General features: G+C 41.3%; 1 protein-coding gene across 3 annotated transcripts in view; it reads right to left on the bottom strand.

Annotated features, from left to right (window-relative positions):
• Positions 1-10,956, bottom strand: part of FOCAD (focadhesin) — a 92,481-nt gene extending 81,525 nt beyond the window's left edge. For 2 of the 3 annotated variants that reach the window (XM_084225893.1, XM_084225895.1), the window contains exons 1-5: positions 10,892-10,915; positions 6,945-7,047; positions 6,409-6,497; positions 3,387-3,461; positions 1,530-1,684 (exon numbers count right to left, since the gene is read on the bottom strand). In XM_084225893.1, coding sequence (XP_084082019.1) covers positions 1,530-1,684; positions 3,387-3,461; positions 6,409-6,465 — 287 coding nt within the window. In that variant the 5' untranslated portion in view covers positions 6,466-6,497; positions 6,945-7,047; positions 10,892-10,915. Of the gene's footprint in view, positions 1-1,529; positions 1,685-3,386; positions 3,462-6,408; positions 6,498-6,944; positions 7,048-10,891 lie in introns of all 3 variants that reach the window. The other variant, XM_084225894.1, reaches the window with a different exon arrangement.
• Between the last annotated feature and the right edge of the window lie 5,764 nt (positions 10,957-16,720).

The raw sequence follows: 16,720 nt of genomic DNA, 5'->3' as shown, positions 1-16,720 counted from the left end.
CAAGCAAGTCACAAGGTTAGAAGAAGTTCACATTTGGCTCAGACTGAATATGAGAAACCTTAGCATAAAACTGATTATGTGAAGGTGAGAAGCGTTGAAGAACATGTCTTGAATAGCATGGCTCTTGCAGCCTCTGTGCTGAGTCTACCAGCATATCTCATACATAGCTCTAAATAGCTGGTTTGGCTAAAAACAGCTCTACCGGTCTCTAGCAAGAGAATTACATAACTTGGTGCAGAAATCCACTTAGCAGTCAAAACCGAACTTAGTAAGGTTGGTAAATTTCTCCCCAAACTCCCCAAGGTTAGAAATCTCTCCCCAGTCATCATTTGACTTCCTATTTCTAAATGTTATACATGGCCTCTTTTCCTCACAAATGCATTTTCTCAGTATGTTGGACAGGCAGTCTGGGTCAAAAGACACTACAAGATGTAAGCATTCCATTTCCAGAGTTGTGTAGGAGGAAGTAGCTTCAAAGTAATTTCTTCCTCAGCAGACAAGGAAACAGACTGCAGCATTCCTAATCCCAATACATATTCTTATGGTGACTTTATTTGACAAATCAGTTTTTTGACAGACTGATGAAGCTATTTCCCTCTGTGCTGGTTTTGGCTGGGATAGGGTTGATTCTCTTCACAGGGGCTGGTATGGGGCTATGTTTTAGATTTGTGCTGAACACAGGTTGGTTATACAGAGATGTTTTTGTTATTGCTGAGCAGGGCTTACACACAGCCAAGGCCTTTTCTGCTTTTCATGCTACCACACAGGGGAGGAAGTTGGGGGTGCTTGGCAGGCTGGGAGAAGACAGAGCCAAGATGGGTGACCCCAACTGATCAAGGAGACATTCCAGACCATATGACATCATGCTCAGTATATAAAATTGAGGTAAAGAAGAGGGGGTGTTTGGAGTGATGGCATTTATTTTTCCAAGTCACCATTACATGCAATGGGGCCCTGATCACTTGGAGATGGCCGAAGACCTGCTTGCCCATGGGAAGCAGTGAATTAATTTCTTGTTTTGGCTTGCTTGTGCACAGCTTTCACTCTCCCTCCTAAACTTTACTTATTTCAACCCACAAGTTTTCCTCCTTTTACCCTCTCCCTAATCCTACTGGTGGGGAAGTGAGTGAGCAGCTCTGTGAGACTTGGCTACTGCCTGAGGTTAAACCACAATATACTCCCTCATAATGGAAGCTGCTGTAATTTTCTTTCCCCTTTCTATGGTAGGGGTAACAAAACTAAGCAATTCACTGACTTCTGAGGTTCCACAGTTCAAAGTTCAGAGCACTAGCCTGAACTATTAACAATTTCAGCTTACATCCATAGAATACTCTAAGAGTTTTTATGTCAGACCCACACTGTCACATAGCAAAGGTGAAAGCAATATCCTTCAGCAGTGGCAAGGCAGTAGCAGTCCTTAATGCCATGATTTGTCTGAAGATACTGACACAGAACTTCTCTTCTTCCTCTCTTTAGGGAAAAGCAATGACTGATAACCAGCTGACAAAAATTAGGCGACCAAACACTACCTTGCTGAGGGAATTAGGTTGAGAGCTCCATGAAGAACATAGTCCAGCTCAGCATGTTTCTCCACCACAAGTGCTACCAAGCCCTCGCAGCAGGCTGTTCGCAAGGCAACATTCTCACTGCAGCACTTCTCCCAAAGCAGGTTCAGAGCAGGAGTCTGAAGGCAAAAGCATGGGACACAAGTAATGAGAAAGATCACACTGATTTATCTTTGTTCATCTCAAACACACTTTTAAATAAAAAACAGCTGTCATTCTCCTGAAGCCTTAGAGAGCACAAGAGGTAGCTGGGGTACAGATTCTATTCCTGAGAAAGTCAGGACAAATACTGAAAGAAAAGTCAGGGAAAGCGGGGACAGCTCCCACTTTCTTGCCCTCTGCTGTCTAGGCCGATGGTAGGGCATAACATTTACTGTCTCTGACAAAAAGGTAATTCAGATGAACTTCTCAGCTGTGCCTATGCAGATAGAATCATGGAATGGATTGTGTTGGAAGTGACCTTAAAGACCATCTAGTTCCAAGTCTGGGACATGGGAAGGGATGCCAACCAGGTTGCCCAGGTTCCTATCCAACCTGACCTTGAACACATCCAGGGATAGGGCACCCACGGGCAGGTTATCATCAATTTCCTGATTTAAAAAATAAGGATGCAATTGGAGACAACTCCGAAACTGCTATGATAAGCTGTGTCTACACCAAGGTGTAGCACAGAGAGCTAATGACAGATGTACAAAGAGCTATCCAAAGGTAAGTCAGCTTTACTAAACACATGAAGTTCTATTTGCTAGTAAGCATGAAGATTTGGCAGTAACCGTCAAAACTGCTGCTAGTTTCCACGGTAAATTAGTATTCACAGATTAGTTTGCTGACTTTGACTTTCAACTGGAGAACAAGGAAAGTTTTAAAACAACCAACACTGCAAAACACTCCTGTGTATAAAGGGAGTCTGCAAAGTCTAACCAGCACAACCTTCTGCTTCTAAGCATACTGGAATGTATTGCTGTATTTCAGTCTAATACCTTCATATAAGCAGCATTAAGGGGAAAATATCAGCTTGTAGCTCAAAACTAGAACATAATTTGGGAACTTGATTATGATCAGGACTGTGAAAGAGCCTTTGTTAGATAAACTACACACATCCAGTACTCCTCCACATCAAAACGTAGCACTTCTCAGGTCTGGGTATATTAGGGTGAAGTCCCTAGACTGTGGAATAAAAATCCACAGATCAACTTCTGTTTATTTCTAGACATGTCAGATTTTGGGGAGAAAAACCAGAGGAACAAATCCTAGCTAACACCTTTCCCATTTGCTGTGACACTTGAAATTGCCAACATTACATATACCTCTCTGTTACAAAGACATGCACTTAAGAGCTTGACTAATTTAAAACGCAAATGCTAAGTATGCCTTTACATCCTGTTCCCTCCTGAAGAAATAAAATGTCAAGTTACCTGATATGAAATATAACACCAATGCAGGGATGTAAAATGCCATACTTCTTGAAATCTTTAAAGCAATGTAAACAAATCTCCAACTCAAGAGACAATGTCTCAGTCTACATACTTCACTCTCAGTAACATAACTACATTAAACTCTTTTAAACTGAACATAGCTAGATACAGGTATTCTGCAGGATTAAGGCTTCTGCCATTAAATCTTGTAATGGAAGTAAAACTGCTCTTTCGATGCCAGAGTTTAATTGTTTCTGTATGCCCAAATACATATTGATAACTACCTTATTTAACTTCTAGAATTGCATTAAAATTACACAGTGGAAAATAGGAAAACCTAGAAAAAGCACGCCAAATAATCATATAAGGATGGAAGAGGAGGTGAAAGTAAAAAAATGCCACAGACCTGGTCAGAAGCCTGTCTGATCTTCTTCGAAGAAACTTTTTCTTTCAGTACTGCAGCAATCAGATGGCCGACTGCCTAAAAAGAAAAAGAAACAAAAAACACACAAAGATACATTAAAAGAAATGACATGAAAAGAAATAAGAATACATGCATGATTTTTAAATTCTCCATTAAGAAGTCCCTACAATGCTGTATGATCATTTTATTATAATTGAAATACCAACCTTATGGATATTGAGGCTGAAATGTGCTTTAGGGTCAAAAATTTCTATAATGTTGATATAATAACTTTTACTGTTATGCTGAGGCACAAAAGAAACAAACTTCCACAGGGCTCCCCTAAGTCCAAAGGCCTCTTTTTACAGGTACATAGGTATTTAGGAATTGCAGATATTTTGATGCAACAACTTCAATAAACTTTATACCTCCACGGCTGCACAGATCTCCATGTCATTAAAAGTGGTAGTAATTACTAAATCCTGTACTATATAGGGAAGCAGAAGCAAGAGAGGAAGCAGAATACTGCACATCTAAGCAAACTGCCCAAATTTTTGCACCACAAGTTTTGCCTTAAGCACTTTGCATATCCCTTTATCACAGCTTCTGCGAGAAATATTTCATTTCCTTTAAACAGGGCATTTGACATTCCCGTTATTCCTCATGAAGCTATTCCATGGCAGAAATCATTAACAAGCTTTAAGCAGTCAAGGTCCTCAAAACAAAAAGCTTCAGTTCCCCAAAACAGCCCAGGTTTATTCTTTTGAGGTAAAGATTAGGTTCCTCATTCTATTTTAGTAGAAGTCTGATTTCCTCACACTGTCTTTCAAAATCTAAATGTGAACTGAAATACACTCAAAGGTGTCAGGTTGTTTGAACCTAGGCTTTTGCTTTCTCACACATCTGTAATGTCTTACTCTGTCTTGTTTCATAATTATTGCTACTGTTACACAGAAAGCCCATTTTTGTGAAAGACAGAAAGACATGTTTTCATAGTAACAGCACAAAAATGTTTCAGACTATCAATAAGCCCAGAACAGCTGCTGCTTCTATTCTTCTCTGCTAATGACAGATCATTACTTTTCGAAAAAGTAAACTAGGCCAGCAAGGAATAAAAATTAAAATTAGCATTTCATTTTTGTTAGCATATAAAAAGACATGAACAGACTATTTTCCGTGCTTCAAGGTTCCTTCTCCTTTCAAGATTTATTTCCACTTCAGTCATGCACAAGTTGCTACCCTGTCATAACAAACCTAAATAAAAGCTTATATTTCTTGCAAAGACATCACCTGAAGCACTCCTAGACTACAAGGACTGTGCTTTTCACAAGTAAGGAAATGTACTCTAACACATTTGACTTAAAAAGACAGGTTATTTGAAAATCTTACTCTTGAGGAAACAGAAGGAGAAAACGGGACCAAGTCAAATGTAACCCCTTATCTCTGGTTACAGCTAACCCAACACAAGAGCAACAGTGTGCTCCCCAGGACCATCAGATGTCTTTCAGTTCCCTTACAAGGGAAGCCTACATCTTTTTCCTGCTTAAAAGGACCTTCAGAAGTTAATTCACACCCACATCCTTAAGACACTTCCGTTACACAGGAAAAGGGGCTTCCCAATAGAAACTTGGCTTTTGCAGTGACCTAGCTACACAGAAAAGTTAAAATGCAGATTAGCTCCCTGCATTTCTAAAACTTGATTAAGCAGTAAAAATTCACGACCTACAAATCTGTGCTCAAGTTCCTCACTTTTCTGATCATGTGCAGACTACACACTCTGCAGAGCAGATATCTGGGCTGGTCCCAGAAAGAGAAGACATGTCTCATGAAGTGGAATCCTGACGCGATTACAGCTTGAAGATTACAGAATGCTTTCCAGAGTCAGAATACAAGTGGAAACTACCAAAACAGCCAAAGAACAGGACAAAATCAACCAAAGCACATAAGTAGACCTTAATGATGTGCAGCTGTAATAATGAGCCAAGACATTTAAGCGATACAACAGTGTACCACAGGGACACTCTGCACTAGAGAAAAATTGACTGCTTCGAAGATGCTGAGTCCTATTCATCAAAGATAATGGTATAAACTCATCTGTAGTGCAACACTCTTTGGTAGACCTTAGATGAACTCCAGCTTTCAGGAACATGGCTTTCTCTCCCAAATGCCAAGTTGATGACAAGTAGACTTGGATCTCTCTTTCAAACTTAATTACTGTTAAACCAAGGTGAACTGACTGAAATGAAAGAGGCAAGAGAGGCACCAGATTGTACAGAACGCATTCTGATCAACTTATTTCACTAAACAAATAGGTACATATTTAATCCTAAATACAAAACAGGATGAGGAAGGAAACTGGAAAATTAGCAATGAACTTACAGCCAAAGAAATACATTTTTAACACTGAAGTGAGAAATTACCAAAGTAAAGAACACGTATGTTACCAAGTAAAGAACCAGAGACTATTACTAGTATTACTCTTTCCTGTCCATTAAGCATACTGTGATAAACACTTTTTGTACATTATCATTTCAGGTGAAAATGATGAGGAACAAATGCGTGGATCAGAAAATAAAGGGGGCTGAGCTGAGTTGCATATACTTATCCCATGATGACAGACAAGACTGCAGTAGTTCATCAGTTCTCACCACCAAGGAAGAAACAGAGCAGTTCTATGAAATATTACAAAGTATTTCAGCCTCACAAACGGCATCTGGTAATTTCTGGCTTCTGGAGATCACAAGATCACCAAAAACCACTTGGCCACACTCCAAACTTCCAGTCATGGAAAGTTTGTGATTTTCCTGAAGAGCCTTTATAGCGATGAGCAATTATGTCCTGTGTTTCAATTACACAGAGCGGGCAATTAGGATTTGACTGTGATTTAAGAATACTCTGTTTCTCTGGTTTTCTGACTTTGGAAAAAAAAACCAAACTAACAGATAGGCAGATCAGCAGCTACCGGAACAAACATATACAAACATATATACAAACTTGATTTGTTTCAATGTTTTTAAAAAATTACCTGTGACTGAACAACTGCATTAGGAAATTCAAATCGCTTCTTGATGTCATCCAACATTTTGGCTCTGTCATATGATGCTAAATTTCGATCTGCAAGAGAGATTCAAAAAATATACTTAGGACTAGGAAGGAGAGCATGCTATTTTTTACTCCCTCCCCATGCCCCCCTATATTTATGTGTATTTAACAACAGATGCAAGGATTAAAGCATTTTCTTCCCTCTCCAAAGTCTACCATATCACCTTGTCTTTTGGGCTTGAACCCAAGAAATGGTGAATACTCATTTGTCCTGCACAAAGAATGCGTTAAAGACATTTCTTAAAGCTACACAAATATACCATTCCATATGGCACAGCATATGAGTACTCTGAGAGCATGTATTCTTGAGAGCATTTTAAGTATATTTCATTGAATTGAAAATGAGACATCTAAAAAGGAATGTTCACAGTCTCACAAATATGATTTAAAATGCAAAATTATCCACAAACTTTCCATCATTTAATGCAAAACCAGAAGTAAAACAAACAAAAGACCAACATGTGAGACTGCAAATGATAATTGCAGTTAGGGGCTGGAAGACTTGAAGTGAAAACCTTCTCTGTAAGCTAGAATATGCAGGTACTCACAAGCACACGTAAACCTACATTAAAGAGAAATCAGAAGCCAGTTTATTGCACACCAATGAAACTGATGGCCACTGCAAATACTCAAATATTTCAGTTTACTATAAACTCACCTCCAGTCCCTTGGAATGGCTTCCCCAAAAAAACAAAAAAGCTAGTACTTGTTGAAAACCTAAGTGTAATCCTTTGCAATAAGCACTGAGGAAATATATACATGGAAAATACTCAAATTTCAAGACTGCTATTAGCGTGACACATTCAGAATCTTGCCACTTAAAAAAAAAAGATGGAATTAAAGCCTGGATACAAGCAACATTGCATGTGCCACAAAAAAACACCATTTGTGGCAGGAAAACTCAAAATTAATAGCTACATTAATAGATCAGTGAACACAAATTCCTCACAGTTAAGCAGTGAGGTACTCCCATATACTTGTGGATTATATGTCTCAAAGTGCAGGAGAAGAAATCATACCAGCATCAGTGTTGGTTTTTTATGTATAGTTTTAGAATAGATGTTATAGCATTTTTAGACAGTAAGTGTCCATATAATAAATGAACACTCATTAAACTAGAGCTGATATCTTGCTTTAAAAAAAAAATTAAATATTGCTACAGCAAACACTTCCAGATGTATCTAGATCTGTTGAGTATGGCTAATAACTCCAGTGGATCTAGAGGTATCAACCTATTTGTATATATAAACCCAAGCCCCCTCCATTCTACCCAATAAGCAGCAAAATGAGGTAAGGCTCCTTCCTGGACAGTTTTGACATGAACACGCTGGAATTATATTGTATCTCTCATCAGGTAATTTTTTTTTACCCACATTAAAAGGAAAAACTACTACAGAGAATCATTACAAGCACAGAACATACTTTCAATGTAAGCACAAATCAGCTATTCCAGATAGACTAGAAGCCCGTTGCCCTTGCATCAGACACAAATCCTAAATTTCTATCAATATAAACTAAACATCCCCAGGATAGTTACAATGCAACAGCTGTATCAGTGCAATTAAACTAAACCCTACCTAAACAGTTCCTCAGTCTTCAGCATTCACCCTTAGCAAAGGTAACTGTGTATTCATACAGAATGTCCAAAAAACTTACAGGATCCATGGATAATCAAGGCTGGCAGAGACCTAAAAATGCTTTTTGTTCAACCTCCCATTCAAAGGAAGTTCAGACATGCAGTCAGGCCAGGTTGCTCAAGCCTTTGTCTCAGATTGCCTTTGAAAACTCTCAAGATCGGGGAAGGCACCACTTTACTGAGCCCTCCTGATCAATAAAAGCTTTCTCTCCATTACTAGTCTTTAGCTCTTTTTTCCATGAACTCCTGTGAAGTGCCTGGCTACGCCTCTTTCATTCCTTCCCATCGGTGCCAGGACTGCTACTGGCTACGACTGTTCAGCTGTCCCTCCTCCCAGCTGAACAGTCCTAGAAACCACAGCCTCTCCTCACAGGGAAAAGGCCCCAGCCCCATTATCTCCGTATCTCTGCTGAATTCAGTCCCTATCTCTCCCTATACAAGGACCCAGAACCAGACATGTCAATATGAGATCTGAGGTGTGCAGAGCAGAGGCAGACAAATCTCACCCCATCAGAGCTCTGCCACACATCCTGAGCAATGCCTGCCAGGGCCTATGGCCACCCCACGGAACTGCTCCCCAGCCCATCCGTAAGTGGTGGGCCAAGTGGGCATTTGTCATTTCTGAAATTCCTGAGGTTTCCATCACCTGTTCCTCTAGTCCATGCAGAGGGCAGCCCCACCAGCAGAAATACATCCTAGCTTTGATACAGGAGCAGGGTGGGAGACAGTGTTGAAAGTCTTGTTCAAGAGGAGGACATCTACTCCTCCACTTGACTGCAAATCCAATTATTATTTATTAAAGGCAATCATGTGGTCAGGCATAATTTTTCCTTGGTAAATCCATACCCATGTCTATTACTCCTAGTAAGAATCATTGAATCAGACAGTTTTAGAACAAAGATTTCCAGAGCTCATCTAGTCCAATCCTCTCATCAAAACTGGTCTGAATCTTCCTCTCGACCAAATCCAGGCAAGTCCTGAAAACCCACAAGGATGGAAGTGGTGGAGTCACCACCCCTGGAAGTGTTCAAGAAATGACTGGATCTGGCACTTTGGGCTATTGTTTAGCTGAAAGCGTGGTTTTCAATTAAATGCTGGACTTGATGATCTTGAAGGTCTTTTCCAACCTCCACGACTCTATAATTGTGGGTCTCTTCCACCTCAGGACATTCTATGATACATCATTAACCACACACATAAAAAACCATCCACCCTAAAACCATCCACAGAGACACACAAGATAAAGAAAGAAAAAACAAGGTACTGGAAAGATTGGAAAGGGACCTTGGCTTGCTTACCCAACTTAGTCAATGTAAGTAATAAGCATCTGTGTAGCCTTAAGCTTGACTTACTGAAAGATAGCCACAAAGTTGTTCTATCACTGTCCCCCAACTGGAAAAGGGGCAAAACTATGATTAAGGGCTTATGGCATAATGACAGGAAGATCACTCAGCAATTACTGTTATAGGGAAAACTGACTCAAGCCAAGGAAATTTATTTTTACCAATGAAAACTGAGTAGAATAGTAAGAAACACAAAAAGATTTAGAAACACATTCCCACCACCTTTCCTTCCTTCTGGGGTCAACTTCACTCACTACCAACTTCTCTACCTCTACCCCCTAAACGGAGTAGGGGGTCAGGAAATGAGGTCACAGTCACACTTTGCCCAGCTCTGCATGGGATCCCAGCCACAGTCTGCAGCGCTTCATTAACTTCTCCAGCGCAGGTCCCTTCTATGGGGTACAGTTGTTCAGGAACACACTGCTCAAGTGTGGATCCTAAGTCTTGCCAGAAAACCTATTTCAGCATGGGTTCCTGCTTCCATGGTCCCACTGGTCCTTTCAGAAGCCTGGTCCAGCACAGCCTCCTCTCCATGGAGTCACAGCCTCCTTTGGGCATCCAACCAGTCTATCATGGGGGTCTCCACTGGCTGCAGGTGGACACCTGCTTCACCACGGGCTTCCATGGGCTGCAACACACACGGGCTACTTTACCACAGCATTCACCATGGGCTGCAGAGCAATCTCTGCTCCAGCACCCAGAGCATCTCCTTTCCCTCCTTCTGCACCTCCTTGGTGTCTGCAGGGCTGTTTCTCTCATGTTCTCACTTCTCTCCCTGGGCTGCTGTTGTGTAGCAGTTTTTCACTTTCTTAAACTTGTTATCCCCGAGGATAACTGATGGGCTTGGCCTTAGCCAGTGGCCAGTCCATTTGGAGCCCTCTAGCAGTGGCTCTGCCAGACGAGAGGAAAGGTTTTGGCAGCTTCTCCCAGAGGCCACTCCTGTAACCCTTCTACTACCACATCCTTGCCACGCAAATGTAATAAAGCCTCCTAACGCTAGGACGGACGAGCATTGCTAATTCAAGTGAACCACAGAGAGGCTGTCACTGCATTACACTTTCGGATCTGGTCCAGTTCTTCGAAAAAAACTCTGTCAAGGTAAGTTAAGCTACGTTAACAGAAAGTGAGCGCAGGGAGCACTGAGACCACATTTCTCGCCTATGGTATGAGAGCCTTTGGCTCCTTTTTAAGGACTCTCGATTCAAACTGGTGTTCCTACCCAGCCAGGAGTGAGAACACCCGCACACACCCTCACCGCTTGCGTGCGACTAAGTCAAACGTCTCAGAGCGACCAGCTTTAAAAAAAAACGTAAAACAAAAAACACCCCCTCACACAGGGCAGTAGCGGCAGCTGCCTTTACTTCGCTGTCGTCCTGACGCCGCGGATCGCTCCCGCCGCCCGCCCCGCGCTCCCCGGGGCCCCTCACCTGGGCCGGGCCGGGCTGGGCCGGGCTCGCTGCGCCTCCGGCACGGCCGCGCCGCCGCCCGGAACCGGCTGCGCACAGCGCGCATGCGCGGCGCCTGGCGCAGGCGCAGTGGGGCGGGACGGGGGGGGTCGCGCTGTCGGGTGCGGCGGGGCCGGCCGGGCACTCGGTACCGGCACAGCGGTCTTTATCGGCTTCAAAAGGACTGCGGAGTGAGTGTCGTCAGCTCCTAAATGCTTCGGCAAATGCTTCGGCAGGCAGTCATCAGCAAGCTGCAGGGACATCAGGAAGATCCTGTACGTGAAGAATAAATGATGCTCTGGTTGCTGCAGGTTGCTGCGTAATCACAGAGTCACTTGGGTTGGAAAACACCTCTAAGAACATCGAGGGTGCAGCTCTCTCGAAGACAAAATAAGAGTTTAAACTTAGTTCTGATGTATTTTGGTAACTGCTGTGCTACTAACTGGTGACTACATATCTGTGTGTGTATTCTGTATGCTCAGTTAAGGTTGTTAGTTTAATACAAAACAGCACTTCTGTTCCCTAACATCAAAGCAACCTTCTGCGAGGCGTGTATAACATAAGAATGCCTCTCAGTGAAAATATATTCAGAGAAATTCAGAAATATTTTGCAAGGAATTTGTTTGAAAATGGTTAGGTTATTCTCTAAGGTTAGATTATTCTCTCTCAAGGTTATCTTCTCTGAGTTGGTTTGAGCTGAAAGTAGTGGAATGCTGACAAATAAGAACCAAAAGTAAATGTACATGAGCCTGTCTAGTATTTCTTCAGTCTTTTCATTTAAAAGCATCAGGAATATATTGTTTTCAGTTTCACCAGCTAAAGCTGTAGGCAGTTTATGGTATCCAAGGAGCCCTGCCACTGCCTGCAATGAATTGGTGGAAACACATGCAGTCCCACTTCCAAGAGGCACTAAAAGCCCAGAAGTGACTCACTGTATTCTCTTGAGCTGCCTACAGGTGTACAATACGAAGGGAGGATCAATCAGATCTCAGAGAACATGTGGACCACTTGCTTTATCCGTGACCTCTCTGCAGCAACTGTCTTCAAGCAGCACACACAAGTATTTGTGACATGGCTTTCAGCTCAGTACACTCAGGCCAAGATGGGCTTCCATGTCTGCCTGATGCTGAAGTATCAGAAGATGAGGAAAAAGGACCTGTAGGAGCTTTCACAAGGATGTGTTTCAGTCCATCTCTAGGTGACCATAGACGGTGACATGAATCTAAAGGGAGTGTTCAGTCTCCTCTGCCCATTCCATGCTTTCTGCCTCATCTAAGAACATTCCACTATTGACAGGTTGGTTTGTTGACATTTTGTGATTAGTAGTCAGCTATGAAGGGCCATCACTCCACGCATGCAGAGCTTCCGTGCACTTCATGCAAATCCAGTGTGAGGGCAGAACAGAGAAAAAAGTCCCTCATTTGTATCCTCACAGGCTACTGAGATGAATTAGAGTGGAAATTGCTTAACTCTTGCCCGGGAGAACTCTGCAACTCACAAGATGAGGCTTGAAATACCATACTGAACTTTATCCTGTAGGAGTTCATAGATAAAAACTCTCTTTGTATTAGTGCAAGCAAGGCCTGTGGCAGTTTTGACTGCCTGTAGAGAACTTTTAATTTTATAAATCCAGGTTGCAGGGCTTGCCTGACAGAGCTTGCCTGACAGGTGAAGTGTATCTCAGTAGCATCCCCTCCAGGGAAACTTCTCCAGCTCTGTGTTAGCTCCATGTTGTGCCCTAGACATGGGAGCTTTAGTTCCAAGTACAGTTCCAAGTCTTCTACTGCCCAAAGGAGCATGAACCAAAATGGCTTTCAATTTGATGCAAACTGCAATGAGATCTCCTGAGATTAAAGGAGCACATAGTATTTTATTTTGCTGCAGACCATTCTGAGTGTGTTGATGCTGTGAGGCATCTTGCTTTGACAAGCAGCTCACCAGAGGTTTCATGCTTGGTGTGAGCATATCAGGAGTATCACATCCATTCTATGGATTACTTGACTGTGATGTGTAATTGCTAGCACTGTTTCTAAGCCCTGAGTTTCATGCAGGTCATCTAAGGACATTGAGGCATGAACACTTAGTGTATGTAACAGGAATGCTCTCACAAAGGGCTCTTGGTAGTTCTGGGACTCAGCTGTGTCTTGAGATAAAAGGAACCCATCTCATCTTTGTGAAACTATTTACTGTCCTATGATCTCAATCTGTTTTAATAACATATTTTTCTATGTTGATATCTCAGAAGCGGGAAAAAAGCAGAAGATATTTCTTAAAGGGTATACTTAAATTTACAGATACTGCTTTTGATTTCTTTTCAACTTGCAAGGCTTATAGAGCCTGGCTGTGAAGCCGAGGTACGTTTCCTGTAGTGGCCTGAAGTGGTGTCCCCAGCTTTCAAGGTCTTCCATTAAAGTAGGAGAAATACTTGGTGGTATTTCTGAAGGTAGCATCAGTGTTACAGTTATAACTGGGTTTGATCAAGAGCAGTTCATATCTGCTGCAGATTATGCAGAAAAATGCTTTCCCTAGAAAATTTTAGAAATCAGTTTTCCCTTTTGAAAGAAATTTGACACCTTTGGGGGGGGTGTCTCCAACACAATTTCCTGCTGGTCTTAATATGGCCTATGTGTAGTACAAAAAATAATAAAAATAGAATTCAGCTAGCTTGTATTGGGCTACCAAATAGGATTACCACCCTCCAGTTTGTGTGACGAGGGTCCATGAAAGGGTCAGCAAATCTGTGAAAACTGTCCTGTTCTCTGGCTTGTGAATTTTCTTCCAGGAAAAAAAAAAACTAGGCAGGAGTCCTTCTCTCTAGTTAGACCTTTTCTAGGATATTCTAAGTTGTTTTATTATGGCACAATCTAATTCCATGAGGGGTTATGCATGGTAATGGTCTCCAAGAAATGCAAGAAGGTTCTCTTGGCAGCATTTGTAATGTGCTGTGAGGTCTCCCACTGAAGGTTACTGTGCAAATGAAAATCATACAGTAATAGCACTGATAATGGCCTAATCTGCATATCTCATTTCTTACATGGAATTTTATCCAATCCAGAAAGCAATTCTGGCTTTAATCATGAAGCAAAGGAATAACAAAAGTTCCAGTTAAGAATATATTGCAGAAATCAATAGCAGAAAAGCTTACCACTATTGAAATATATTTATTTTAAATCTCTTGAACCTGATAATGAAATAGGGTTTTAGCAAATGGACTTGCCTAGTCAGCTAAGTCTTTAGCCATTATAACTAAGAAGGCAGATCTAAATGCATTCAACTTTCAATGCAGCTGCTTTTGCTCCAAACAGTAGTCAGCTATGAAGGGCCATCACTAACCCTCACCACACATGCAGAGCTTCCATGGACTTCGATGCAAATCCAGTGTGAGGGCAGAACAGAGAAAAAAGTCCCTGATTTGTATCCTCACAGGCTACTGACATGAATTAGAGTGGAAATTGCTTAACTCTTGCCAGGGAGAACTCTGCAACTCACAAATGAGGCTTGAAATACCATACTGAACTTTATCCTGTAGGAGTTCATAGATAAAAACTTTGTATTAGTGCAAGCAAGGCCTGTGGCATTTTTTGACTGTCTGTACAGCGCTCGCTTTATTGAAGGGTAATGCAGAAAGTCTGAGGCATATTTCTAGCAAAGATAATTGCTAGCACTGTTGGACTGTTTCAGTTTCCCATTGATTGTATCGAGTGGCAGAGAGTTTTTAGAGAGAAGAATTTTTGGCATCAGTTCTCACTGTCATGCTCCTGGATCCCACAAAGCCCTTTAATTTATATGTTCATGAATGAAAATGAATAGCTAGTGGGGTGATAACACTGAAATTGGGACCTCACCAGATACTGGTTTCATACTACTCTGTACAACTAGATCTGATTTTATTAAATCGGTGGCAACAACAGTTGCAATATTAGAAAGAAGTCACCCCCTTGTTTGGAATACACTGTAACAAATTTATGTCCCACACAAGGGGAAATACTTTTGAAACAGTACAAAACTCAAACTTTATTGCCACGATGTGCAAATGAGCACAAATGGATCCTTCTAGTGATGGATAATGTAACTTTGAAAAGGTACAGTGGGGCCAAACATCACTAGTATGAGCAGGTGATGAATACTTCCAGTAAACTGCAGGCAGATGTAACTGTTGTTCCTTTGCACAATCCGGACATGACTTTGTAGGTGGTTCATCCTCATACAGTCGTGGGCAACAATGACGAGATACACTGTGAACAGCCAAGGATGAGTAATAGAAGCTGAACCTCACTAGACTCCAAAATAACAAGCTACATTCTACTTTCATTTACATGATGCAGCACAGCAAAACCTAAATAATGAGGTTAAGGATGTGATTTAGATTGTTTTATGCCTCCACTTTTTTTCTTTAAATGGACATTAGCTAATGTCACAAAACTACAAGAAGACTGCTCAGGAGTGATTAAAATAGGTGATTATTCCAATTGTTGTCACTGAGATTAACAAGACTATTCATTTGTTTAGATTTGCAAGTCATGATGTGACTTTAGCAAGACCAGGGAAATGATCATCCCCTTACTGGTGAGGCTTACCTTGAATCCTGTGTCCAGTTTCAGGCCCCTCCTTCACTACAGAGCAGACATTATGTTGGAGCATGTATCCAGAGAAGGAGAGCAAAGCTGCTGGAGGGTCTGGAGGACAAAATGTACAAGTGGCACTTGAGGGACCTGGGGCTGTTTAGCATGGGGACAATGAGCCTGAGGGGAGAATGTATCTTTCTAGAACTCCCCTGAAAGCATTCATTTTCTTAAGAATCATCGCACCTTTTTACCCTAGTCTCTCAAGGATTTCCTTGAGGTGGGGATGCAAGGGCAGAACATTGATGAATTATGTGATGGGAAACTATTGCTCTTGCTCTGTGTTTTTATATATATATATATATATATATAATATTTTTTTTCTACACCCAAACACACACATATTTGTATGTATTTGCAGTCTGAAGCAGATAAAATGTATAGTTTTGGTCAGTTTAAATATGCTGTCTGAGGAACAGATGAATGGAGAATGGGTGAGACATCAGAGCATTTAAAGGTGGAAATTGCAGTAAATCAGGACAGCATGCTTTTTGCATTTGTATCTTTTTGAGAGCTGGGAAATTTTTATTGGAAATTGTAAATATATGTAAAAGTGTCTGGAATTGATGACACATGGTGATGAAAAGTATTCTGATAGGAAATTCATTGTTCATTGAGGGGTGCCTGCCATTAGGAGAAATGTAAATGAAGTACACCTGCTTACTAGTAAAATCTATTGAATTCAGTGGACCACACATAGCTTATATGGAAGGGCATCTGAATCCTGAATGGCAAGTCAGAATATACAGGCTGCAGATTGATCGATCCCCTTCTAGCAGCTGGCAAAATATGTCCAGCCATCTTAATTCTGTTTTGTTCCCCTCTACTACTTCATAAAAATTACTTCTGGCTTCCTCACTATGCTGTGATTACTGACTGACTCCCATATGTTGAGCAATCATGCTTTACAGCTTTCTCATATGTGAAAGTTGCTATTTCTGATTCATATGATTCTGTTTAGATTTCTGGAATGTGCCTATCAAGCTCCTAAGGCCAGACTTCTGAAAATATATATGTAATATATTCCTTAAACTTTGAAATGTTCTCTCAAATGCCACCTCTGTAAAATCATCTTTTGTTGATTGTTGAACTAGCTGTGTACTTCTTGTTCTCCGATACTACTTTTGCTTCCACGCTTTCTTCTATTTCTTAATTTTTTCTATTTTTTTTTAGCACCAAACTTTATTCT

Source organism: Fringilla coelebs (genome assembly GCF_963513975.1).
Source record: "Fringilla coelebs genome assembly, chromosome: Z".
NCBI classification, from domain to species: domain Eukaryota; kingdom Metazoa; phylum Chordata; class Aves; order Passeriformes; family Fringillidae; genus Fringilla; species Fringilla coelebs.
Note: the sequence above shows the minus strand (reverse complement) of the source record. Positions and strands in the feature narration are given on the sequence as shown.